At 48.2% G+C, this 27,248-nt stretch overlaps 2 protein-coding genes and 1 long non-coding RNA gene across 6 annotated transcripts in view; 2 read left to right on the top strand and 1 right to left on the bottom strand.

Annotated features, from left to right (window-relative positions):
• Positions 1-14,842, top strand: part of LOC309329093 (lysosomal alpha-glucosidase-like) — a 44,657-nt gene extending 29,815 nt beyond the window's left edge. For all 4 annotated transcript variants that reach the window (XM_081839619.1, XM_081839618.1, XM_081839621.1 and 1 more), the window contains exons 11-20: positions 2,006-2,090; positions 2,306-2,423; positions 2,598-2,731; positions 4,123-4,274; positions 5,139-5,287; positions 6,712-6,853; positions 8,694-8,792; positions 10,181-10,345; positions 11,477-11,623; positions 13,811-14,842. In XM_081839619.1, the coding sequence (XP_081695745.1) occupies positions 2,006-2,090; positions 2,306-2,423; positions 2,598-2,731; positions 4,123-4,274; positions 5,139-5,287; positions 6,712-6,853; positions 8,694-8,792; positions 10,181-10,345; positions 11,477-11,623; positions 13,811-13,873 (1,254 nt within the window). In that variant the 3' untranslated portion in view covers positions 13,874-14,842. The remainder of the gene's footprint in view (positions 1-2,005; positions 2,091-2,305; positions 2,424-2,597; positions 2,732-4,122; positions 4,275-5,138; positions 5,288-6,711; positions 6,854-8,693; positions 8,793-10,180; positions 10,346-11,476; positions 11,624-13,810) is intronic.
• LOC309329373 lies at positions 10,800-16,688 on the bottom strand. Its single transcript, XR_014151096.1, has 3 exons — positions 16,545-16,688; positions 15,232-15,329; positions 10,800-11,374 (listed from the first exon to the last, which is right to left on the bottom strand). It is a non-coding gene; the product is annotated as an uncharacterized lncRNA (long non-coding RNA).
• Positions 16,689-17,385: 697 nt separating this feature from the next.
• The window catches only part of INTS1 (integrator complex subunit 1), an 83,941-nt gene continuing 74,078 nt past the window's right edge, over positions 17,386-27,248 (top strand). The window contains exons 1-6 of the mRNA XM_081839469.1: positions 17,386-17,530; positions 19,496-19,759; positions 20,721-20,917; positions 22,347-22,484; positions 25,143-25,302; positions 26,722-26,827. Of these exons, the coding sequence (XP_081695595.1) occupies positions 17,473-17,530; positions 19,496-19,759; positions 20,721-20,917; positions 22,347-22,484; positions 25,143-25,302; positions 26,722-26,827 (923 nt within the window). The 5' untranslated portion in view covers positions 17,386-17,472. The remainder of the gene's footprint in view (positions 17,531-19,495; positions 19,760-20,720; positions 20,918-22,346; positions 22,485-25,142; positions 25,303-26,721; positions 26,828-27,248) is intronic.

The following is a 27,248-nucleotide window of genomic DNA, read 5'->3' as shown; positions in this document are numbered from 1 at the left end:
GAAGACTCAGTGGCTACAGGTGAGCCTCCCCCGGGGCCCAGTAACCCTTCGGCCTCTCCTGATCTGCAGAGGCTTAGGGCAGAGAGGCGAAGGGAACTGGTGTCTCCCAGGAGGAGTGCTCGCCTTAAGGCCAAGAGAGGCGGGGCTTCTGGGGGCCGGGACCGCCCCCGGCCTTAGAAGAAGATAAAGGTCAGGCAGCCCGGTCCCAGGTTGCGGGAGCAACGTCGTTGTGAAGTATCTGCTTTACCCAGTCCTTGTTCGGCACTCCCAGTGTGCCTGTTCCTCACCCGGCTTCCTGCTTCTGCCTTACCAGTGTTCCTGTTCCCCGCCTGGACTCCTGCTTCTACCCTACCAGTGTTCCGGTTCCTCGCCTGGCTTCCTGCTTCTGCCCTACCATCGTTCCTGCTACCCCGCCCGGCTCCCTGTTGATCTTGGCCTACGGTAATAGTACCTCATCCCCCCTGGGACCAGCACACTGTCTCAGATTGATTTGTACCTTCCTGTTAAGTTCCCTTGAATCCCTCCTAGAAGAATAAAGACACCACAATCTTATTCAAAGTCAATAAAAGAAGTTTACTCACATCAGTTCACAGTTGGATTCCTGAGAGCTAGCAGAGCAGTCCTAGCTAAAAGCTGGTCAAACGAAGAAGGAAGTCAAAAGGAGGGAAGGGTGCTGCATAACTTGTCCTTTTGTTACCTGGGCAGGTTAGGTCACACCCACCTATCACATATAAACGGAAGGATGCTCCAGCCAGAAGGAAGGAACAAGAAGTTTTGACTGGCTGGACCAAACATTCCCTTGCATGTCTTCTCAAGCATTAAAAGGAATGTTGTACTTGACTGCCTCTCATGGATCACATCCCACACTCCTCTGACCCAATGTGGGAGCTAAACATTAAAGCCCAGTGCCAGGGGTGCTGTTAAACAGCAGACCAGGTGCAAGGCTGGGGGAAGGACCATAGCTTATTGGCCGAGCACCTGCCTTGCATGTAGAAAGTCCCAGGTCCAATCCCTTGGAGAGCCACTGCCGGTAGCACTAAGCAGGGTGAGCCAATGGTCTGACTTGGTATAAGGTAGCTTCCTAGAGGCAGTGTGGCTTAGTGGTTAGCATGTCAGACTAGAACCTGGGAGACCGGGATTCGACTCCCCAGTTGGCCATGAAACTCACAAGGTGACCTTGGGGGCCAGTTCCTGCCTCTTGGCCTAACCTACCTCACAAGGTTGTTATGTGGATTAAACAAGGAAGTGGGAAAGAACCGTGTGTGCCACATTGAGCTCCTTGGAGAAATAAGTGGGATGGAAACACAATAAATACCTGAATAAATGCGCCCCTAAGTTGATCCTGGCAAATGTAATTTCTCCCAAGAGGCGTTTCAATAGTTTAGTTCCCCCGTGGGCTTCTTGGATGTGGCAGCAGAGGGAGGTGATAAGAGACCTGTTTCTCTTCCCTGCTCCTGTTTTTCCCCAAATTAAGAGTGTCAGCTGCCGCAGCCAGCCATATGGGGCAGGAAAAGGGGGTTTGGAGGGCTAGTGAGTGGGTGGGTGGGAAGGAAGGAAGGGGGGGGGAGAAAGAGCAGGGGGCAGGCAAGGAGGCTTATCGGGAGATGAGGGAGGGAGGCTTGCAGGTCAGAACTGCTGCTGGTGGCCTCCAGTCCAAATTCAGATTGGCTCAAAACCAAGCCAAGTTATTTTTCACTTTTGCAGACAGGATGGGGAGTAGCATGGCTTATTTCTGAGCCAACCCTATTTGAGGAGCTGGGGGGGGGTCACCCCTCACTGCTTCGCAACCTATGGTCAGGCCATAACCTTAGGGCTACATTCACATTGAACAAACACAGATATCTGTGCCTTCGAAACACAAAAAAATGTTGCGCTTAAAATGCTCGTGTTGGCTTCAGGGCAAGTCCCATGGTCTGCAACTGACCTGTGCTTGAGGAAAGTTTAAATTTCCGTGGGTAGTGTGTGAACTGGGACATTTTAATTGGCCCCAATCTCTTTGCTTTAGGACATGAATGAACCTTCGAACTTTGTGGATGGCTCCACCGCTGGGTGTTCCCAGGAAGAGCTGGATAAACCCCCATACGTGCCCGGTAAGAAAGGAGATGCTTTAGGTCCTGCTGTACCTGCCCATGATCCTACAATAGCCTTCTTGAGTGACTGCCTCTGTGTTTGTGTGCAACAGGAAGAGAGAGAGAAAGAGAAATGGTCTCCATGGGTCAACCACCCCAGACAGGAGCTCGTATCTGTTGGCCAAGCACACGATTTGTTGTACTACTTCTAACCAGCCGTTCTCTTTCTCCACCAGCCATACTGGGAAATTCCCTTTCCGCCAAGACCATCTGTGCCTCCTCCAGGCAGAACGCATCTGTGCACTACAACCTCCATAACCTCTATGGGCTGATGGAAGCCAAGGCTACTGCTAGGTAAGCTCCCATCGCCTTGGTGGATGGGTTTGTCTGGGGCATGAGAGCATCAGTGACAGACAGACAAGACATGTCTGGTTTCCAGGGCCAAAGTTAGCTGGCATCCCTTCCCGTACTCTCAGCTTACAAGCAAACATTTTTGCTAGTTGCCTTTTTCTTTCCCCCCACTTTTAGCGCACTAGTCAAGATCCGAGGGAAGCGGCCTTTTGTCATCTCCCGCTCCTCCTTCCCCAGCCAGGGCAGGTATTCAGGGCACTGGCTTGGTGACAACAGAAGCGAGTGGAAGGACATGGTCTGCTCCATCCCAGGTACGTGCAAGTGGTTTTCTTTTCCAGCTCTCCAGAAAGACTCACGGAGAGCCTGGCTGTTGGATCAGGCCCATAGCCCATCTAGTCCAGCGCCCTATTCTTGTGGGAATGTTGTGGATAGTAGGAGAGGATACATTGATTCAACATTATCCTTCCTCACACCAGTGAGCTGGTAGTAGAGCACATTCTCTGTATAGGAAACTAGTTGGTAGATTCATTTGAATCTCTTGAGTTAAGCAATCTGGTCTGGCTTGTCCAGATTGGATTGTTCCTGGTAAATTCCCCTTTATTCTCTTTTCAAAACAATAAAGACACAACAGCCTTCTCTTTAAAATATTAAGAAGTTTACTTACATTCAGTTCACAGTATGATCTTGGAGGCAGCCTTTGGCTTGTAGTTACAGAAGATAGCACAGTGGTGCCCCGCAAGACGAATGCCTTGCAAGACGGAAAACTTGCTAGACGAAAGAGTTTTCCGTTTTGGAGGTGCTTCGCAAAACGAATTTCCTATGGGCTTGCTTTGCAAGACGAAAATGTCTTGCGAGTTCCTGCGGGTTTTTTCCCCTTTCCCCCCCTTTTTCTAAGCCGCTAAGCCGCTTATCTGCTAAGCCGATAAGCCGCTAAAAGCCGCTAAACCACTAATAGCGCTAATCCGCTAAGCCGTCAATGGGCTTGCTTCGCAAGACGAAAAAACCGCTAGACGAAGAGACTCGTGGAACGGATTCTTTTCGTCTTGCGAGGCACCACTGTAGTTACAGAGACAGAAGTGGAGCCTGGAGAGGAGGGGGTGTGGCAGCCATGAGACAGAGATGAGGCAGGCTGCTGAAAAAGCCAGTGAGTCCCACCCTCTTGCTGCAACCAGCTCCCTCCCCCCGGTCTCCTAGAACATGCAGAGAAATGAAAAGAGCAGAGGAAAGAATGTTTGCACACTAACACAGTCTCAGATTGCTTGGGGGAAACCCTGGGGAGGAGGAGACTTAGGCAGTGGTGGGTAGGCAGGGACCTTGCCTCTTTGGGGCAAGACCTACCGGGAAGAATTGCTGTGATCGTTAGGCCTGCACTGTTTGGGTTTCTTTGAATAAAGGGCTAACTTCACTAACACTGGGTGTTTTTTATGGAACAATCCTAGATCTGGCTCCTTCCAGACCTGTTTAACCATGCTCCTTCAATTGGACCTGGAAAAAGACTGGAAGCAGTGAAGTTGTTTTAAAACAGGCATAGTGTCCATAGGCAGGTGGCTGCATTCTGTACCAGTCGGGGGTTTCGGACTGTCTCCAAGGGCTGCCCCATAAACAATGCATTGCGGTGATCTAATCTGAAATTCATCCAGGTGTTAATGTCAGTAATCGCCTGGCCACTACTGACTCCATTCCCCTCTGCCTGAATCCTCAGGGGTGCTCAGCTTCAGCCTCTTTGGGATCCCGTTGGTTGGGGCAGACATCTGCGGCTTCTCGGGCTCCACTTCGGAGGAGCTTTGCACTCGCTGGATGCAGTTGGGAGCCTTCTACCCCTTTGCACGAAACCACAACACCCAGGATGTGAAGGTGAAGCTGCTGGGGGCAGGATGGGGACTCACCTTAAGTGTTTCTCAAACTTCCGATTAGCTAATGCATTCCCACCCTCACAGCCTTTGAGTTAAAACTTTTTGCTTCTCTTGTTTTCGTTAATAAAAATTCTTCAAAACCAGAATTGGAGGCACACTTTGCTAATGTGCAGCACGATTTGTTTTTGGGTAAGACAGTAAGGTCTGCCTGTCTTCCTCAGAGTGCTCCATCGCCACTCTGCATGAGTCTCTGATCTGAGTCTGCTTCTCCAATTGGGAAGCCGTGAGCTGATGCAAGAAGGAGCCTCTTTTGAGTGCTGGTAACCAAACCACCCAGTTTGCTTTATGCCGTTGACATTATTTTGCCCCTTCTTTCAAAGTGTTTGGTCGCACCTGATGCAGAACATGATTTTCTGAATTGATCCTCAGATACGACTCAGAGCAGGGTAAAGAAAGCTCTGAATTCAGCTTCCCATCATTGTTGGGTTTGTTTTCTTATTTATTTGATGTCTTCCCTGCCCTTCACCATAAGATCCCAGGGCAGGTTGCAACAATGTAAGCATACAGTATTTAATTCATTTTTTTAAAAAAGTTCAAGTTTCTGCACAATCTGGACCATTTTTGTTTGTTTGTTTGTTGCACTTGGTTCTCCCCACTCCTCATTTAATCCCCACAACGACTTTGTGACGTAGGTTAGGATAAGGGCAGTGACCTTTCATGGCCAAGTGGAAATTGGAACCCCGGTCTCCCGGGTCCTATGCAAGGACTCTTAACCCCTACGCCACACAGCTTCCTTTGCCCTGGTCTTCTGCGTGCCACCGTTTTAGCTCATTTGCCTACTGTTGTTTTCCACCCTTCTCTTCAGGCCCAGGATCCCTCTGCGTTCAGCCCTGCCGCACGAACTGCCATGAAGACAGCACTAGAGGTCCGCTATGCCCTCTTGCCGTACCTCTACTCCCTCTTCCACCGGGCTCACCTGCAAGGGGACACCGTGGCCCGGCCTCTCTTCTTTGAGTAAGGAATTGTGCTGATTTCCAGGGGGCTTGTAAAGTGGGCATGGTTCAGGGCTAAGAGAACGGCGCAGCTCTCTCCCTTGCCTTGCCAAAGCCCTCTTCCCGGGGGGTGGGGTTATCCACAGGAAATTCAAGGTCCCTAACAGAATCAGGAACCCATTAAACCAGAGGTGGGGGCACTTTCAACCTGGGACACCCAAGCCACATTCACGCCACACAGTTAAAGCTCTGTGCTACTGCTTTAAAAAGCAATGGCTCCTCCCACAAAGAGTTGTGGGAGTCGTAGTTTGCTAAGGGTGCTGTGAGTTGTTAGGAGCCCCTGTTCCCTTCTCAGAACCTCCATTCCCATTCTGGTTTGACACTCCATTAGTCTTCCCAGGAAATTGGGAATTGCAGCTCTTGGAGGTGCCATCATTGCATGTCTTTAGGTGCCAGGCAAAAACATTCCTCTTTACCAGGGCCTATGGCTGTTAAATGGGGTGCGGGTGGCGCTGTGGGTTAAACCACAGAGCCTAGGACTTGCCGATCAGAAGGTCATGGTTCGAATCCCCGCGACAGGGTGAGCTCCTGTTGCTCGGTCCCTGCTCCTGCCAACCTAGCAGTTCGAAGGCAAGTCAAAGTGCAAGTAGATCAATAGGTACCGCTCTGGCAGGAAGGTAAACGGCATTTCCGTGCACTGCTCTGGTTCGCCAGAAGCGGCTTAGTCATGCTGGCCACATGACCCGGAAGCTGTACGCCGGCTCCCTCGGCCAGTAAAGTGAGATGAGCGCTGCAACCCCAGAGTCAGTCACAACTGCACCTAATGGTCAGGGGTCCCTTTACCTTTACCTTAACCTTATGGCTATTAAATAATCTATGGCCTGCGAAAATGTGGGACAGGAGACTGTTATTATAATGATTATTTTATTATTATTGGGCTGTCTGTCAGTATGCTTTTGATTCATTTTTTAGGCTGTCTGTTAGCCTACTTTTCATTTAAAGTTTGTATCATTAATGTTCTGTCATGTGTTTTTAACATTGTACATTAAGATCTTTTGATAAAGGACGGTATATAAACTGAATGAATAATAACGATAATGGTAATAAGGGACTCCTAACAACTCTCAGCACCCTTAAACAAAACATTTTATTTATTTGTTTATTGTATTTATTACATTTTTATACCACCTTTGTGTTCCAAGGATCTCAAGGTGGTTTGCGTAGTTCTCCTCCTTCCTGTGAGGCAGGTTAGGCGATGAGATGGTGACTGGTTCCAAGGTCACCCAGGGAGCTTCATGGATGCATGGGGATTCGAACCCTGCTCCTCCCAGGCCCTAGTCCAACATTCTAACCATTACGCTTTATGGGAAGCCATAGCTTTTTAAAGGGGTCTTGTGGTGCTTTTAATGTGTGGCATCAATCAGTGTGTGGTGTTCTCCCTCCTAGGTTCCCGAAGGATGTGGCCACTTACTCCATTGACAGGCAGTTCCTCTGGGGGCGGGGCCTGCTGCTGACTCCCGTGCTGGAGCCTGGCGTGAATTTGGTGATTGGCTACTTTCCCCGAGGCTTGTGGTATGACTACTACACGGTAAGAGCGTGCGACCCGCCAGACCAGCCGCGATGGTCTCATAATTTCTCTGCTTGGGTCGTCATTGTTGCCCCAGGAAAGGAAACTGGGAAATATTCCTCTGCTGGATCTCACAGCATTAACACCCCAGAAGATCTTGCCTCCCCTTTATTTACAGTGGTGCCCCGCTAGACGAATGCCTCGCAAGACGGAAAACTCGCTAGACGAAAGAGTTTTCCGTTTTGGAGGTGCTTCGCAAAACGAATTTCCTATGGGCTTGCTTCGCAAGACGAAAATGTCTTGCGAGTTCCTGCAGGTTTTTCCCCCTTTCCCCCCCTTTTTCTAAGCCGCTAATAGCGCTAATCCGCTAAGCCGTCAATGGGCTTGCTTCGCAAGACGAAAAAAGCGCTAGACGAAGAGAATCGCAGAACGGATTCTTTTCGTCTTGCGAGGCACCACTGTATTTATTTATTCAATAAAAACTATATACCTCTTGATCGTAGGGGAAATGCCTCCACACGGTTCACCAAAAAAGATAAAACGATAAAACTATCGCTAAAAAAATTGCAGCCATAATTTAAAACATACAAATAGTTAAAACCGCAACAGAATAAACTAAAGCAGGGTTTTCCCAAACTTGGGTCTCCAGGTGTTTTTGGACTACAGTTCCCATCATCCCTGACCACTTGTCCTGCTAGCTAAGGGTGATGGGAGTTGTAGTCCAAAAACAGCTGGAGTCCCAAGTTTGGGAAACCCTGGACTAAAGCAATTCGAAACCTATACAAACTTTCTAAGCATCTGGGTAGGCTTGTCTGAATAAGAATGTACATTTAGCGGGTGCTGAAATAAATGCAGTGAGAGCACCTGCCAGATCTCAATAGGCAGGGAGTTCCAAAGGGCCCCTTAGGTTTCCAGAGAAGCCCCAAATTTAGTTCTGGGGTCCGGCACAGAGCAAGACATGCCTCTAGCTTCCAGTATCAGCCCAACACACACATACACATACCCCTCCTATACATAGTCCCTTTCAGTTTGTTCTCTTCCCTAGGATGATTTGGCATCCAGCCAGGTTAGGTGGTAAAAGGCCCAGCCATTGGTCTCTATGACAACAGAGCAACCCCTTTGGATGTGTTGAATCGCAGTACAGTGGTGCCTCGCAAGACGAAAAGAATCCGTTCCGCGAGTCTCTTCGTCTAGCGGTTTTTTCGTCTTGCGAAGCACGGCTATTAGCGGCTTAGCAGCTTAGCGGCTTAGAAAAAGGGGGGGAAAGGGAAAAAACCTCGCAAGACGTTTTCGTCTTGCGAAGCAAGCCTATAGGGAAATTGGTCTTGCGAAGCGCCTCGAAAAACGGAAAACCCTTTCGTCTAGCGGGTTTTTCGTCTTGCGGGGCACCACTGTACTTAACTGGCCAGCCCAAACCCTTCCCTTAAGAAAGGAACTGTTACAACTTGTTCAGTAGCCTTTTCTAAGCAGGCCTGGAAAGCACCCAGGGTCTGATCCAGACTGACTCCCCCCCCCCCTAATTTAGAACAATATAATTACAGACACACAGACCACCCAGCAGTTAACTCTTCTTTTTTTTTTTTAAGTGCATCACTGTTCAGCTAATCTTAATAAATGTGCCTACGGATTTATTTCTTTTTGAAAGCAGCAGGGATGAGGCCATCTCTTTCTCTCTCTCTCTCATGCTGATTCCCGTCCGCGGGCCAGATTGAGAAGGCAGTTGGGCTGGATCCGGCCCCCGGGCCTTAGTTTGCCTACCCATGCTCCAGATGTTGGGGGCTGCTGGGAGGCTGGCAGAGGCTGCTGTAATCTGACCGCTTGGCATGAACCTGACAGCTCAGCCTCTCGCTGCCCCCTGCAGGGCTCTTCAGTGAACAGCAGCGGGGAGAACCTGAAGATGGCTGCACCTCTGGACCACATCAACGTGCATGTGCGGGAAGGGACCATCCTGCCAACCCAGGTGAGGCCTGATAGTTTTCACCCTCTTCCACCTGCCACCATGTGGCTTTTCTTTAATAAGGGGTGGGTAGGTAACCCTTGGGCCTCCACATACTGCGGGACTGCAAGTCCCATCATACCCTATCCCCTGACCTTGCTGGCTGGTGCTAATGGGAGTTGAGGTCCAACGGCACCTGCGTGGTCACATACTGCCCGCTGCGGTGCTGTGGGATAACCTATAGGCTTTGTTGTGGTTTACCTTTCGAACAAGCCAACGCCAAACCACAATTGCTGGAGCTCATTGTTTAACCACAGCAAAGATGAACTGGAGGCCTAGCTTTGGACGACACAGCAAACTGTGGTTAACTGCTGAATTTGCCTTCCCAGCCACATGGGAGCAGGAGGGAAGCCTGGGAGGGGGCTTGGAGACCCGAGGAACTCAGTTCTGTTTGTGCATATTATGCTGTTTGTGCATAATATGCACAGAGCAAGACCTGCCTCTAGCTTCCAGCATCAGCCCAACACACACACATACACACACCCCTCCTATACACAATCCCTTTTAATTTGTTCTCCATCCTAGGATGATGTGGCATCCTGCCAGGTAAGGTGGCAAAAAGGCCCATCCATTTGTCTCTATGGCAACAGAGCAACCCCTTTGGATACGTTAAATCGCGGTACTTAACTGGCCAGCCCAAAGCTTTCCCTTAAGAAAGGAACTGTTACAATTTGTTCAGTAGCCTTTTCTAAGCAGGCCTGGGAGGAACCCAGGGTCTGATCCAGACTGACACCCCTGCCCCCAATTAGAACAATATAATTACAGACATAAAGACCGGTTTAGTGCCATGTGCAGTGAGATCAAAGTGAAAGAAGGCCTTGCATACCACTGTATAAATGTTGTTATCAAATAAGTGTTGGACATTTGTTGCTGTGAATTTATGAACTGAGGCCGTATCCACACCATACGTTTAAAGTGCTCTGGCGCCATTTCAGACAGTCACGGTTTCCCCCAAAGAATTCTAGGAGCTGTAGGTTTTTTTTTAAGGGTGCTGAGAGTTGTTAGGAGGCCCCTACTCCCCTCTCAGAAAAAGGCAGCCTGCCTTGCTTGCTCAGACGAAGGCAAATACGCAGGCAAGCAGAGCACCTTCTCAGGCTCCCTCTGCCAAGGCTGAGGCTGGGCTGTGAAGTAGGCAGGAGATCCTTCGCCCGAGCAAGCAGGCCGCTTCCTTCCCTTCCTCCTGGTCGCTCCTGCCTCCTTTCCTCCACATCCCAGCCCCTTTTTCAGCCTTTCTCAGTGTTACTTCAGACATCGTGATATATCACAATGTTGAAAACCAGACATCGCCCAGCCCTAGTTGGGGCTGCTTTCAGTGAATCTGGATTTCACACGCTGATCTCTTTCCCTCTCAGAAACTCGGAGGCAGCACATCGGTGGGCAGTGGGAACGCTCTTCACCTGATTGCGGCCCTGTCGCAGAACGCCAATGCCTGGGGAGACCTTTACTGGGATGACGGCGAGAGCCTAGACACGTTTGCCAAGGGCGACTATTCTTACTTGGTGTTCAACGTCACACAGGTAAGAGCCTCTTTGCCCTGCTGTGGTGTGACCAGCAAGTTACCTACAGTGGTACCTCTGGTTACAAATTTAATTCGTTCTGGAGGTCCATTCTTCACCTGAAACCATTCTTAACCTGAGGTACCACTTTAGCTAATGGGGCCTCCTGCCACTGCCGCACAATTTCTGTTCTCATCCTGGGGCAAAGTTCTTAACCCAAGGTACTACCTCCGGGTTAGCGGAGTCTGTAACCTGAAGTGTTTGTAACCCGAGGTGTTTGTAATCTGAGGTACTACTGTATTTATTCACTTAGAACCTTTTAACCCTGCTCTTTGGCAAAAGGAAGGCTCCCAGCGCAGCTTGCGTGCAATAAATTGAAACAAGACAGTCCCTTCCCACAGGTCTACAATCTAAAAAAGCATGGCACACAAGGGAAAAGTGTCAAGGAAGATGAGGAGGGATTAAACGTTGACTACCACTTCTCATCTCTGCCCCTGAGCCAGTCTGGGGGAAGGTGATGCTTGACGGCAGTAGTTCTCACAAATTGTGGCGTACCACACTGATGTGGCAGGAAAGGGTGCCATGTGTGGCAGGAAGATTCAAGGACAATCAATAAAAAATTTAAACATTTCAGTGTATCAATTTTTATTTTTGCAGAATATGGATATCTTTTCAAAATGAGAGCAAGAGCAACGACTGATACTGCAAACAATCCTAATTGTGTTTTCCAGTATATTTCTTCTCACTAAAAAGATGTGGCACAAGCAGTTTTTTTATTCTGAAAGTGTGGTCCAGAGAAAAAAGTTTGCAAATGACTGTCCTAGGGTGAGGAGCTGGCCTGCCCCAGCAGAACCAGTAGAGCGAGCCCTGCTTCCCATCTTTCTCTTCCGCGGATTTCAACCGACCTTGAGAAGTTGCTTCAAATCTAGCAGATCTCTTCCTGTGGCCTCGTCAGATGGGAATCACTTCTTCTCTTCCTTTAGCGACAGCCCCAGGGGATCTGCACACAGACTAATCTTTCCGAAGCAGGGTGGCATGAATGAATTGATCCTATATTAGCAGTGGGGAAGAGAAGAGAGGAGTTGAGTGTTTGCTGAAGCAGGGAGGCAGCTGTGACCAGGGAGTTCCCGCTTTTTTCTCTTTTCCTTCCAGAACACATTCACGTCCACCGTCCTGCATTCCAACGCGGGAGCCATGTACGTCACAGTGGATGCGCTGAGTGTCTACGGGGTCCGAGAAGAGCCAAAGACAGTCACTGTCAATGGCAAGGAGAGGCCGTTTACCTACCTGACAAACCAGGTAACCAACAGGCAGCTTGGATGTGCAGCCAGTGGGTGCTAGAGACAGGGTCTTGTCTGTGTTGGCACCTAGAATCTGGCATGCCCTCCCAAGAGAGGCCCATCACTGTTTGTTTTTCATTGGGCAACTCTATGATTCTACTGCCTTTGTTTTCTAACTTGGTCACTGTGCTGTTTTTAGCTTTTCTAATTTTTTTATAAAAAAAACAACCCACCTTTTTATTTGAAGTTCTAATATGCTAAGAACAAACTCAGTTCTGCAGGGATAAATCCTTACACAGCCAAAAAAAAGAACATCCACCCTCAAGGGGGAGGTATCAGCAAGGTTTTGGGAACTCCAAAGTTTGCAGTAGTAGAAAATAGAGTATTTGGGATGGGGTGACCCGAGTAGAGAAGGGGGAAAAACTGGCCCATAGAGACTGAGCATGTTTGTTTGTTATTGTTACATTTATACCCCAACTTCCCTTCCAGAGAACTCATACATAGTTTTCTTCCTTATTTGACTCTCACAACAACCCTGAGGGGCAGGTTTGGCTGAGAATGAGGGACTGACCCAAGGTCACTGAGGGGGCTACATGGCCAAATGGGGATTTGAACCCTGCTCTCCCAGGTCTTAGTCCAACACTCTAACCACTATACCATGCTGGCCACAGAATGTTGCGTGTCTGTAGGAGAGGGAAATGACTTTGCATAGGACATGGGCAGCAAGAATATTATTGGCACAGAAATGGAAACAAGAAGAACTACCGATGAAAGAAGAATGGCAGAGGAAATTAATGGACTATGCAGAATTAGATAAGATGACAGGAAGGATTCGAAATCTGTGGGACCAGAGATTCTCAGAGGACTGGAGTAAATATCTGAACTATTTGAAAAGCAATTGTAATAAACAGATTACGCTAGTAGGACTGCAAGAAGTTCTGTAAGGAGGATTATGTGAAATATTGCAGAGAAGATTATGAAGAGAGTTATTAGTTAAGGACAATTAAAAGCAATAGGGAAATTAATAAATGTAGATTAAGTGATAAAGATTGAAAAATCTTCAGATGCGGTTGATGGAAGTCCAAAACATTGTATAAGATAAGAAAATAGGTTATATGATTGTTGGAAATGATATGTTAGATAGATAGATAGATAGATAGATAGATAGATAGATAGATAGATAGATAGAAAGAGAGAGAGAGAAAGAAAGAAAGAAAGAAAGAAAGAAAGAAAGAAAGAGAAAGAAAGAAAGAAAGAAAAAATAGGACATGGTTGGCTGTAACCCTAAACCAGTGTTTCCCAACCTTGGGCCTCCAGCTGTTTTTGAACTACAATTCCCATCATCCCTGACCACTGGTCTTGCTAGCTAGGGATGATGGGAGTTGTAGGCCAAAAACATCTGGAGGCCCAAGGTTGGGAAACATGGCCTAAACAGAAGCACTCCATACTGCAACATTTTCCTGCAGGTTTCACTTAGAATCACAGAATTGTAGATTTGGAAGGCACCCTGAGGTCCAATGCAGGAATCTCAGCTAAAGCATCCATGGCAGATGGCCATCCAAGTTCTGCTTAAAAACCTCCAAGGAAGGAGAGTCCAGAACCTCCTGAGAGAGTCTGCTCCACCGTTGAACAGCTGTTACTCTCCGAAAGTCCTTCCTGATGTTTAATCAGAACCTCCTTTCTTGTAACTTGAAGCCAACAATTTATTAGATTACCACTGGCAGCTTTTTTTATAAAAATAATTGCAATAGAAAAATGGGGGCGGGAGGGATAACTATTAGAAACGCAAACTATTGAAGGGAATAAAGGTAAAGGGACCCCTGACCATTAGGTCCAGTCGTAGCCGACTCTGGGGTTGCGGCGCTCATCTCTCTTTACTGGCCGAGGGAGCCGGTGTACAGCATCCGGGTCATGTGGCCACCATGACTAAGCCGCTTCTGGCGAACCAGAGCAGCGCACGGAAACACCGTTTACCTTCCCGCTGGAGTGGTACCTATTTATCTACTTGCACTTTGACGTGCTTTCAAGCTGCTAGGTTGGCAGGAGCAGGGACCGAGCAACGGGAGCTCACCCCATCGCGGGGATTCGAACCGCCAACCTTCTGATCGGCAAGTCCTTGGCTCTGTGGTTTAACCCACAGCGCCACCCGCGTCCTAATGAAGGGAATAAAGGCCCCAGCTAATGACCGATTTCGCTTCCTTCATAGGTTCTCACTGTGAGTGACCTGCAGCTCAACCTCAGCCGCGGATTCAACATACACTGGATGTGAGACTGGCAGAATTCCCTCCGCCCCAGCCGTCTGAATGTACTGTTGCCGGCAGGCGGGTCTGTCGCCCGTCCAGGCCCTCTGGATGGGGGCCGTGCACCCCTAGGAGGGTCTCCGCGGCCCCGAGCCTTGCGCTCTCTTCTTTGTGTCTCCTCAGGAAAAGGGACTCCCTACTGCTGCTTCGGCTTCTACTGCATTTCTGCCAAAAAAACAAAAACCTACCCCGTCTCAGCTGGGCCTTCGATGGGGCCAGGGTCTCTTGCACGCTGCTGAGCGTCCCACCGAGCCATCCCGCGCTTTGCTGCTCCCGTCGGAAAAGGGAGACGCCTCCGTCGCCTTCGCTGGGTTAGAGTGCCTAAACTGTGTACCTGTGTGCGTGAGTTTTGTGCGTGTTTCTAAAGGTAGCCCAGGATCTCTGTGCTGCTGCTGCACTCTGTATTGCACTGTCTCTGCTGCTGCATGAGAAGGGACTCTATGCATGCCAAGCGTCCCAAGCCCAGTGCCTGGTGTTCCCGGTTTAAAGGATCCTAGATAGCAAGGCTGTGTGGGGGGAGAGGACCTCTTCTTCCTAAGATGCCACAGAGACATGTTTGTCCAGCATAACCCTACCCTCCAGGGTCCTGATTTGGGGAGGGGAGGATATGCAAGCCAGGGTCTCTGCTGTCTTTTGCTGGGAGCAGGACCTGAAGGCCAGAAAGTGCAGCACCTCCAAACCAGGCAAAGGTAGGGGAACAGGTTCCTCCGTGCCAATGAGGGGGGCAGGTGATGTTCACCACAGTACCCTTTTGTTTCCGCAGAGGGCACTAAAGCTTGGGCACTCTCTTGGGGCACATTCACACCATGCATTTAAAGCATGAGTAGGCAAATTGAGGTCCGGGGGCCAGATGTGGCCCAATTGCCTTCTCAATCCGGCCCGCAGACAGTCCGGGAATCAGCATGTTTTTACATGAGTAGAATGTGCCCTTTTATTTAAAATGCTGGTTATGAGCCTGCCTCCTGTTTGAATGTGTCTGCAGTGATTCAGAATGTACCCCGGGGGGGGGGGTGATCAGTTGCACTATTTTTTATACAGATCCCTCCTTCCCCCTACCTGCAGTTTCGTGAGCAGAGCAGGGAGCTTCCTGCTTTGCTTCCGGCCATTTGGGAAAGGCCAGCAATGGTGAAAAACAAACAAAGTGAGTGGCGCATTCGGATTGTTTAGCTTTTACCCGTTCATTTGGGGCTTTGCATCTGCCATTTCTCTGTGGCTGGCTGTACCCAGATTGACGCTCAATAAAACAAACCTTCAAAAAGTTCAAAGTGATTCACTTCAGTTCATGAATGCTTGGTGGGCATATTCAAAGAGAACCAAAACGACAAACCTGCAAAGCGTGTCGTAGCAGAAATTCAGGACCCCGGTGAAATGATGCACGATCCGCTCGCCACTTCTCGAGCAACGCATGAGAGAGCAAACCTGTCCCTGGGCCATACAGAAGTGCAATGTTAAATACAGCTTTGCCATTCTCGTTTTAAATGCAAACACTGGTAGCTGGGGGTTGCTGGGAATGACAACAGGAATTACAGCTGGTGGCAAAGGTAAAGGGACCCCTGACCATAAGGTCCAGTTGCAGATGACTGAGGTTGCGGTGCTCATCTCGCTTTATTGGCCGAGGGAGCCAGTGTACAGCTTCTGGGTGATGTGGCCAGCATGACTAACCCACTTCTGGCGAACCAGAGCAGCGCACAGAAACACTGTTTACCTTCCTGCTGGAGCGGTACCTATTTATCTCCTTGCACTTTGACGTGCTTTTGAACTGCTAGGTTGGCAGGAGCAGGGACCGAGCAACGGGAGCTCACCCCATCGCAGGGATTCGAACCGCCGACCTTCTGATCGGCAAGCCCTAGGCTACTGTGCTCCTGAATAAAAATCAAAATAAAAAGCTTTTCTAGGAAGAAATCCTCAATCAACACTAGTTATTGCGTTGGCCGCAGAACTGGCTGAATGTCCCTTCACTCTCTGTCGTATTTGGCTGAGTCAGGGAAGCATGGCTGGCTCTGGGTGCCAACATCTCTAGGACAGATGGAGAACTATGGCTAGAACTCCTGGGGAGCGCATTCGACAAGCAGGGAGCCACAGCTGAAAAGGCCGGTTCTTGTGTTGACACCCTCTGGACTTCCCATTGAGAGGGCACACAGAGAAGGGCCTCAGGTTACAATTGCAGGTATTAGATTCATAACCTACATTCCATATGCAATTCAAAACAAAATAGCAAAGCATCAAAATTTTGTTTTATTAAACGGCACAAAACTTATACATGCATTGAAACATATGATGTGCAACACACGGCAGGGATCTGATTTCCTCACATTATTTCAATTCGCATTAGTAGGACGCCACCTTGGTTTAAGTGGGGATAAGTAATGACAAGAACAGGAAAATGGAGGAAGAGTGTGGAGTGTAAGGAAATTAAGCAAGATTCTGTTTTCCCCCACAACACGTGATTCTCAGGGTCCTTCCAACTCTACATTTCTATGGTTCTGTGAACTATGAACTGAAACTGTCAAATTTCACTCTTTTTGGTGCCCAATGGTCTGCCTATTGGGTAAGCCAGCACATGTTACATCTGGTATCCCATTACCACCAGCAGCAGCAGCTATAAAGGCCAGAATCAAATCTCAGCCCTCTCTTCCTCACCTGCAGAATAGCAATGGCGCAAAGTGTTTTGCGTGACATCCGTAAGCTTTGTGTCTGTTCTGCTGCCTTGCTCAGAATGGTGAGGCATCCTGGGCCGGACCACTGGGGCAGATCACGGCATAAAAATACAAGGTGAAAACACAAAATACACAGTGGCATAGCGTGGGGGGTGCAGGGGGGGCCGGCCGCACCGGGCGCAACATATGGGGGTTAGGGTTAGGGGGCGCAAATCCATGGGTTAGGGGGTGCAAATTACTTGCCTTGCCCCGGGCGCAACATCTGGGGGTTAGGGTTAGGGGGCGCAAATCCATGGGTTAGGGGGCGCAAATTACTTGCCTTGCCCCGGGTGCTGACAACCCACGCTACGCCACTGAAAATACATAACAAAACCAAGAACAAAAGAATAACCATTTTGTCCCCTTTGCTAGCCCTGTCTAGTGCCAATGGCCCATGGATTACAATGGTGGTGGAGTGTGGGTGGAAATCGTTGGGTTTTTTTTAAAAAAAATAAAGAAATGTCAATAATCAGTAAGTCTAGCGCTTGGGAGCCCCATCGTCGCAGTTCCCCTTGCCAGCCACCCCGCCGCCGGCCACTAGGGGGCAAAAGACTCGCATCGACACGGTTTCCTCCGCTCGCTTAAGTTTGAAACGATCCCGAACCTCTAGGTGGCGCTCCGCGGTCTCCTCCGGCAAAGGGGGAGAGAAAAGCCTGCAGTTCCCCCTCCCGGCCGCGCGGTGGCGACAGAGACGCGCAGCCCAGAGCCTGGAAGCCAGTTCGCTCCCCTCCCTCGCCTTATTTTTGTTCCGGGTCGGGAAGGGCACGCCCGGCCTCTTCCGCTTCCGCCTTCCTCTCCGCGTTAACTCCCTCCCTGCCGGCCCCTCGACTGTGAGGGGGAGAAGCGGAGAGCGGGGAGGGGGCTCCGCGGGGATGAACCGCCCGAAGCCCGCGGCCGCGCGCCGCCCCAGCGCCGTCGCCAAACCCTCCGGTGGGTAGTAAATGGGGGCGGGGAAGCGCGTGCACGAGACCGGGGGGGGGCAGCTCCGCCTTAAAGACAAAAACCCCTCTTCTCCACCCCCCCAAAAGGAATGACGTAGAATCCTAGAACTGCAGAGCTGGGAGGGGGACCCCCAGGGGTCATCTAGGCTGACCCCCCTGCAACGCAGCAGTAACAGCTAGACGATCCCTGGTAGGTGGCCGTCCAGCCTCTGCTTGGAGACCTACGAACCCCAGAACTGTAGAATTGTAAGGGACCCCCTGCAGCCTTTCTCAACCTGTGGGTCCCCAGATGTTAGAATCCTAGAATCCTAGAGTTGGAAGAGACCCCAAGGGCCATCGAGTCCAACCCCCTGCCAAGCAGGAAGCACCATCAGAGCACTCCTGACATATGGTTGTCAAGCCTCTGCTTAAAGACCTCCAAAGAAGGAGACTCCACCACACTCCTTGGCAGCAAATTCCACTGTCAAACAGCTCTTACTCTCAGGAAGTTCTTCCTAATGTTTAGGTGGAATCTTCTTTCTTGTAGTTTGGAGCCATTGCTCCGTGTCCGCTTCTCTGGAGCAGCAGAAAACAACCTTTCTCCCTCCTCTATGTGACATCCTTTTATATATTTGAACATGGTTATCATATCACCCCTTTTATATATTTCAACATGGCTATCATATCACCCCCTTTATATATTTGAACATGGCTATCATATCACCCCTTTTATATATTTGAACATGGCTATCATATCACCCCTGTTGTTGGACTACAACTCCCATCACCCCTAGCTAGCAAGGCCAGAGCTCAGGGATGATGGGGGTTGTAGTCCAACAACATCTGGGGACCCACAGGTTGAGAATGGCTGCCTAGGGTCATCCAGTCCAACCCCCTGCAAGGCAGGAATCTCAGCTGAAGGCTCCATGGCAGATGGCCATCCAACCTCCAAGGGAGGAGAGTCCAGAACCTCCAGAGGGAGACCGTTCCGTTGTTGAGTGGTTCTCGCTGTCAGATGTTTCACTGGAATCTCCTTTCTTGTTACTTGAATCCTGCGCTCCCTGGCAGGAGAAAACAAGCATGCTCCCTCCTCCATGTGACAGCCCTTAACATACAGTGGTACCTCGGGTTAAGAACTTAATTCGTTCTGGAAGTCCATTCTTCTGTTCTCAGAATGAAGTACAGTGGTGCCCCGCAAGACGAACGCCTCGCTAGACGAAAAACGCGCAAGACAAAAGGGTTTTCCGTTTCTTGAGTTGCTTTGCAAGACGAATTTCCCTATGGGCTTGCTTCGCAAGACAAAAACATCTTGCGGGTTTGCTTCCTTTTTCTTAAAGCCATTAATACCCAGGGAATCCACGCTCCGCAAGACGAAAAAGTCACAAGACGAAGCAACTCGCAGAACGAATTATTTTCGTCTTGCGAGGCACCACTGTAATATTTCTGCATTAGGGGAGTCTGTAGCTTGAAGCGTCTGTAACCTGAAGCTTATGTAACCTGAGGTACCACTGTATTTGAAGATGGCTATTCTATCTCCTCTCAGTCTCCTCTTTTCCAGGCTAAACATACCCAGCTCCTTCAACTGCTCCTCATAAGGTTGGCTCCCCCCCCCCCATCATCCTCAGCACACTTTCCAGCATGTCAATATGCTGCTTAAATTGTGGCGCCCAGAATTGGACACACTCTTCCAAGTGTGGTTTGACTAAGGCAGAATAGAGTGGGACTATTGCTTCCCTTGATCTGGACACTAGACTTATGTTTATGCAGCCTAGAATAGCATTAGCTTTTTTTGCTGCTGCATCACACTGTTGTCTCACGTGAAGCTTATGGTCCACTAAGACTCCTGAACAGCCACGGCCAGCCAGTGTCGGCAATACTCGGCTACCTGAGCCAATGATCCGACTCGGTATAAGGCAGCTTCCTGTTTTCTCCCTGACTTTGCATTTCTGTGAACTGCTCTCTTTTTTCCTCCTAGGTCACCCGCCTCCGGGAGATTTCATCGCCTTGGGTTCGAAAGGCCAGTCCAATGAATCGAAAGCAGCCGTCACGCTGCTCAAGCCGGCTTCGGCCGGGTTGCCCTCCGAGCGGAAGCGGGAGGCCGCCTCCAGTCTTGCCAAGCGCCCCAAACTCTCCTCGACGCCCCCTCTCAGTGCCTTGGGACGCTTGGCGGAGGCAGCCGTGGCTGAGAAACGGGCCATTTCTCCTTCCATCAAGGAGCCCTCCGTGGTCCCCATTGAAGGTAAAGAGAGAGGGAAAGACCCTTTGCTCCAGAGAAGGCAGTATACGCCTCTGAATACTAGTTGCTGGAAACAGCAGGAGGGGAGAGGGCTTTGTGTTCAAATCCTGCTTGAGCGTTTCCAGGAAAGGCATCTGGTTGGCCATGGTGAGAACAGGATGTTGGACTTGATGGATCATTGGCCTGATCCAGCAGGTTTGTCTTGTGTCCAACAGACATCACTTGCATAGCAACACCCTAGTGGTCCCGGGCCCTAAGGAACTTAGATTAGCTTCAACCAGAGCCAGGGCCTTTTCAACTCTGGCTCCGGCCTGGTGGAACGCTCTGCCTCATGAGACCAGGGCCCTGCAGGATCTGATTTCTTTCCGCAGGGCCTGTAAGACAGAGTTGTTCCACCTGGCCTTTGGCTTGGAGCCAATTTGATTCCCTCCCCCTCTTTCTTTTTTCTTTTTCCTTTCTCCTCCTGCGATGAGGCTGCATTTTAATATTTTAATGTTTCAATGTTTCAGTATTTTAATTGTTGTATTTTAATCTTGTTTTTAAGTTGTATTCATTCAACTTGTTTTTATTATTGCTTGTTAGCCGCCCTGAGCCCAGCCTTGGCTGGGGAGGGCGGGGTATAAATAAAAATTATTATTATTATTATTATTATTATTATTATTATATGCAGATGTTTTGATGCAAAGGTAGATGATGGACTTTGTTGCTCTGATGCAGATTTCAAGCCCTGGTGGCAAATATGAACCATGCTGCAAGACTTAAGCTCTTTAATATTTTGGCACCCTCACTAAAAAGGTTGTCTACCTTTAGGTTATCAAGAGTGTTACCTTTTTTCCAACCCCCCCCCCCATAAGCCATTTGCCTTGAGTTTTGGTATAACATTTATTTGGATTGCTTAAAAATGACACCTGCCAATAGGCTGAGGGCTCTGAGGAACCCATTTCTTGCCTGGCTTTCTTTGCAGTGGCCCCAGCGGTTTTGCTGGATGAGATTGAGGCTGCGGAAGCCGAAGGCAATGACGACCGCATCGAAGGGGTGTTGTGCGGGGCCGTGAAGCAGCTGAAAATGAACCGGGCAAAGCCCGACACCACTCTGTACTTGAGCCTGATGTACCTGGCAAAAATGAAACCCAACATCTTTGCCACGGAAGGAGTGATTGAGGTGAGAGCCAGATATGTCTTTGTGCATCAAGATTAGAAATATTGACTAACTTAATTCTAGGGGCATGGTGGGATAGACAATGGAACATACCTCTTTTGGAGAAACTAATGTAGCACTAAGGAACACAAAGACCAATGTTGATTTTTAAACCGTATGGTGCATGCTTTTTCAGTATACAGGAAATGACGATGTTGCCCCCTTTCCATTAGCTATTCACAACTCACTCAGGGACAATTGGTTAAAAAAGAGAGTAACGGTAAAGGGACCCCTGACATTAGGCCCAATGACTCTGGGGTTGCGGCGCTCATCTCGCTTTACTGGCCGAGGGAGCCAGCGTACAGCTTCCGGGTCATGTGGCCAGCATGACTAAGCCGCTTCTGGCGAACCAGAGCAGCGCATGGAAACGCTGTTTAGCTTCCCACCGGAGCGGTACCTATTTACAGTGGTACCTTGGGTTACATACGCTTTAGGTTACATACGCTTCAGGTTACAGACTCCGCTAACCCAGAAATATTACCTCGGGTTAAGAACTTTGCTTCAGGATGAGAACAGATATCATGCTCCAGCGGCACGGCAGGAGCAGGGGGGCCCATTAGCTAAAGTGGTGCTTCAGGTTAGGAACAGTTTCAGGTTAAGAATGGATCTCCAGAACAAATTAAATACTTAACCCGACGTAGCACTGTACTTGCACTTTGATGTGCTTTCGAACTGCTAGGAGCAGGGACCGAGCAACGGGAGCTCACCCCGTCTCAGGGATTCGAACTGCCGACCTTCTGACCAGCAAGCCCTAGGCTCTGTGGTTTAGACCACAGCGCCACCCGCGTCCCTAAGAAAGAGAGTAGAAGACCCTTAACTGATAGAATCTACTCTAAGCTATTATACAAACCTGCTTAACATTTGACTGCACCATTTACATGGAAGGCTTTCTTAGCAGGTAGGAAACTTTCAGGATCTCTGCTTGTTCGTCTGCTTGTACGTTTCTGAGCACAATTCAAAGTGCTGGTGTTGACCTTTAAAGCCCTAAACGGCCTCGGCCCAGTATACCAGAAGGAGCGTCTCCGCCCCCATTATTCTGCCCGGACGCTGAGGTCCACGCCGAGGGCCTTCTGGCGGTTCCCTCATTGCGAGAAGCAAAGCTACAGGGAACCGGGCAGAGGGCCTTCTCGGTGGTGGCGCCCGCCCTGTGGAAGGCCCTCCCATCAGATGTCAAAGCGATAAATAACTACCTGACATTCAGAAGACATCTTAAGGCAGCCCTGTTCAGGGAAGTTTTTAATCTGTGATATTTTAGTGTATTTTTGGTTTCTATGGAAGCCGCCCAGATTGGCTGGGGAAACCCAGCCAGATGGGCGGGGTACAAATAAATTATTATTATTATTATTATTATTATTATTATTATTATTCCCACTGGGGGAATTTGCTTTTGCAGGCACTGTGCAGTCTCCTCCGCCGAGACGCCTCTATCAACTTCAAAGCCAAAGGGAACAGCCTGGTGTCTGTCTTGGCCTGCAACCTCCTCATGGCGGCATACGAGGAAGACGAGAACTGGCCCGAGATCTTTGTCAAGGTACACCAACTTGGGGCAGTGCTCGGGTGGGAGGCTTACTGGAGGCAGGCGGAAGTGTTAAGGCTGTGTGGAAGGACAGGAGTGTCTTCAACACCTGTCACTCGAAAATAATTATCTCTTTTAAAGTGTTTTTATCCCTGCTCTTCAGATGAAAAGGCTTCCAGAGCAGCTTTGTGTTTTTTAGATATACACAGTCAAAAGGAAACAAGGCAGGCCCTGATGGACATGTCACAAAAGGAAAAAGCAATGGGGAGGGAAGAGGAAATCAAGCAAACTCAGCAGCAGGTCTTAAAGTGGCCAGCTTGAATCAAAACAATTCAGGGGCCAATTGGAGTGGTGTTGTCACTCCCTCCGCTGCAGCCTGGTGGAATGGTAGCAAGAGAAGCAAATACAACATTAATTGAAATATCCTACCCCATTAACTAATGTTTTTATTAAGCTATGGAGGGTTTATTATTTTGGCTAAAATTAGAGGGAGCCCAGAGTTGCCGGAGCTGCAATTATCAGCTACCGTTCATTTCTGCCACACAGATCTGTGCCATCCCAAAAGTTTGAATACCTGTAACACCAGCATCTGATATAAGAGTGGCTGGAAAGTACTGATCTTGTCTGTTTGGGGCACACCCACCCACCCCGCTTAACTGCTTTGATGCCTGTGTGTTGGTTCTCTTGACAGTTGAGCCCTTGGATACAAAAAGGGGACCAGCTCTGGTCGGGTGGCGGGATTTAAACTAAATAAACAGAAAACTAAGGTGTTGGGGAAAAACTTGACGGATACAGAGTCAGAACGGTTTCAGAGAGAAACAGAACTAACTGTGGTTAAAAAAGTAAAGTACCTAGGGGTAAATATAACAGCAAAAAATCTGAGTCTATTTAAGGATAACTATGAAAAATGTTGGTCTGAAATTAAGAGAGACTTGGACAGTTGGACAAAATTGAAGCTTTCTTTGCTAGGCCGAATTGCTGCTATTAAGATGAATGTATTGCCAAAAATGTTGTTTTTGTTTCAAACATTGCAGATTGTGGACAAGACAGAGTGCTTCCGGAAGTGGCAGAGAGATATCTCTAAATTTGTCTGGCAGGGCAAAAAGCCCAGAATTAAGTTTAAGATATTAACTGATGTGAAAGAAAGAGGGGGCTTTGCCCTGCCAGACCTAAAGCTGTACTATGAAGCCGCAGCTTTCTGCTGGCTAAAAGACTGGCTACTTCTGGAGGACACTGATGTACTGGACCTGGAAGGTTTTAACAATGCTTTTGGATGGCATGCATACTTATGGTATGACAAGGTTAAGATCAATAAGGCCTTTAAGAACCATATTGTCAGGAAAGCAGTATTTAATGTCTGGACAAAATACAAAGACTTATTGGAAAACAAAACTCCAAGGTGGCTTTCACCTCTGGAAGCTAAGGCCCGAAAAAGACCCAATATGGAGGCCAAATGGCCAAAATATTGGGAAATATTAGAAAAAGATGGAGACAATTGGAAATTGCAGAGTTTGGAGAAAATGAAGGATAAAGTGCGAGACTGGTTACATTATGCTCAGATTAAAGAAGTCTTTAAAAACGACAAAAAGTTAGGGTTCCAGGTGGAGAAATCGAAGTTGGAAACAGAATTGTTAGAACCAAAGACTAAGGTACTATCGAGAATGTATAACTTGCTGTTAAAATGGAATACACAAGACGAAATGGTTAAATCGGTTATGATAAAGTGGGCACAGGACATTGGGCATAACATTATGTTTGAGGACTGGGAAAGGTTGTGGACCACTGGGCTGAACTTCACTGCATGTAATGCTCTGAAGGAAAATGTAATGAAAATGATATATAGATGGTACATGACCCCAGTTAAACTTGCCAAAATATACCATTTGTCTGAAAATAAATGTTGGAAATGTAAAGAAAGTGAAGGAACATTCTTTCACCTCTGGTGGACTTGCCCTAAAGTGAAGGCCTTCTGGGAAATGATATATAATGAGTTGAAAAAGGTATTTAAGTATACCTTCACTAAGAAACCAGAGGCCTTCCTTCTGGGTATTGTCGGTCAGAAGGTGCTAAAGAAGGACCGAACATTTTTTATGTATGCAACAACGGCAGCAAGGATACTCATCGCTAAGAACTGGAAAACGCAAGATCTACCCACACTGGAAGAATGGCAGATGCAGCTGATGGACTATATGCAACTGGCCGAGATGACTGGCAGAATCCGAGACCTGGGAGAAGAGAGGGTTGAAGAAGACTGGAAGAAATTTAAGATTTATTTACAAAAATATTGTAATTTGGTTGAATGTTAAGAAGGATGCTAGATCATAAAAAATTGTCCACCACTAAATTAGATTTGAATTCGATGATAAGTGAGATTAAGGAAAATATAAACCTTTTGGAGAATTGCTAGATTATACTTAAATGAGCGGATATAAGATTGTAAACAAGATGATAATTTGCTCGAGAAACTTTTTAACGATGCAAGTGGGAGCAGGAGACGTGAGGGAGTCCAAAGAAGTGATGAAATTATGTTATGATATAAGTAATGTTGTTTATTATCTATGCATTTGTATTCAAAAATTTTAATAAATATTTATAAAAAAAACAAAAACAAAAAGGGGACCAGCTCTTTTCGGTGCAGGTGCAGAGAAGAGTTTCTTTTCATCTCCTTTACAGGTTTACATTGAGGATTCTCTGGGAGAGCGTATCTGGGTAGACAGCCCCCACTGCAAGACCTTTGTGGAAAACATCCAGACGGCTTTCAGCACCAAGATGCCCCCCAAAAGCATTTTGCTGCATGGGGAGGTTGGACGCAGCGGAGGAGACCTGAGCGCTGGTAGGGCACTGACTTGGAGAGTTGCTTGGAAGGTGGTTGTTTGTTTTCTGAACATACAGATAACAACGTCAACATGCAAGAGAATCGCAGTACATCCATTTTAATTGTGTGAAGTCCAGTAGATTAAAGTTAAAAGATCTCTATTGTTTGATTGAGAAATTATGGTATGCGTAGACCTGTTGACATATGAAATCAAATCAAGCTAAACTGCCAGTTGTGTTTTTTACCTTCCATTGTCTTTTTGTTAACTTTTCAGTTATGTATTGTTTTACTCAGGGGTCAGCAAACTTTCTCAGCAGGTGGGCGGTCCACTGTCCCTCAGACCCTGTGGGGGACCGGACTATATTTTGGGAGGGGAAATGAATGAATTCCTATGCACCACAAATAACCCAGAGATGCATTTTAAATAAAAGGACACATTCTACTCATGTAAAAATCCCGGACCGTCCATGGGCCGGATTTAGAAGGCAATTGGGTCAGATCTGGCCCCCAGGCCTTAGGTTGCCTACCCATGGTTTTACTGGTTTTACGTCCCACCTTTTTCTCCAAGGAGCTCAAGGTGTGGCATGCATGGCTCCCCCCTCCTCATTTAATCCCTACAACAACCCTGTTAGCCAAATAGACAATGACCGGCTCATGGTCACCCAATGAGCTTTATAGCCAAATGGGGATTTGAACCCTTGTTTCTCAGGTCTTAGTCTGATACTTTAACCACTGTGCCACACTGGCTCTCAAATTTGCCAGATGCTCATGTACAACTTGGATAACGTTAATCCTGTACCACTTTTCCGATGTTTACTTATCAGCTGATGAGCTGCCACCTTTGAAACTAAAACTAAGTCCTTGTAAGGAACATCAGCCTTTTCATTATCAAATAGGAACAACAAAGCCAGCTGTGCAATACACTGAAGCTTGCATCCTACTATTTTACCAGTCTCTTCAAATACCTTTTGCCAAAAGCAGTTTGTTACAGAACAGTTCCACCACATATGATCAGTACAATCCCTCCAGCGTGGTTTGCTTAACATTTTGTTGATGCAGAAGCTTAAATGGAACTTCTCAGAAATTGACCCGGTGTGAAATTTTGATCATGGTGCTTGGCAGGTCCTGGGATCTGAAGATGAGATTAGCAGAGGAATTGTCGCAAAACGAGATGGCGTCATTTCATAGGGCTTATTTCAATAAACCATCGTTTAAGGTTAACCACAGTGTACAGTTCAGACATAGCACTAAACTGTCATTAATTGAAACTGGAAATGAAAGCTTCTGCACTCCTCACAGCTCTTCTGGAGAGGAAGGGTGAGAATGAGTCTGTGATGTTTGCTGCTTGTTCCCACTGTGACAAACCACAGTTTATTGTGACATTTGAACTTGCCCCCTTTCTCTGTGTTGAAATGTATGTTCTTGGCTTTCCTTCAGGGAACAGCCCACATCCCTCTGTGCCTGAAGAGGAGGACAGCCAGAGCGAGCTGCTGATTGCTGAAGACAAGATGAGCCCAGAGCAGGAAGGACAACTGATGCCCAGGTACGCTCACCCATTGATGACAAATGCCCTCGCTTCAAACGGCACTGGAGAACTGCAGAATGATTGAAGGAAACGTGGCATGTGAGATTCAGCTGGACCTTCCTATGTCTTTGTTAACCCTATAGCAAGGGAGGACAGACTCCACACTTACAGCACCTTGTTTGTGCTTTATCAGATCCACCTAGGGGAACCAGGTGCAAAAGCATGGTGTCCTCTGCTGCTGAGTTTTGCTTTGAGTGCCAGAACTGAGGTGCACTCACACTCCTCCGCACCCTCCAGATCCATTCCTGGTCACCCCCTAGCTTTAATTTGAAGTGTGGGTGTCCGGGATGGGGGGCAGAGTCAACTTGTTGTTGCTGCTATTGTTAATGAAGTGAAAGCATGAGGCGGGAGTTGGTAATGCAGGGGAGCTGTGCAAAGG

This window comes from Podarcis erhardii, assembly GCF_964252035.2.
Source record: "Podarcis erhardii genome assembly, chromosome: 14".
NCBI lineage: Eukaryota > Metazoa > Chordata > Lepidosauria > Squamata > Lacertidae > Podarcis > Podarcis erhardii.
The sequence above is the reverse complement of the archived record's forward strand: the minus strand, read 5'-3'. Positions and strand labels throughout refer to the sequence as shown.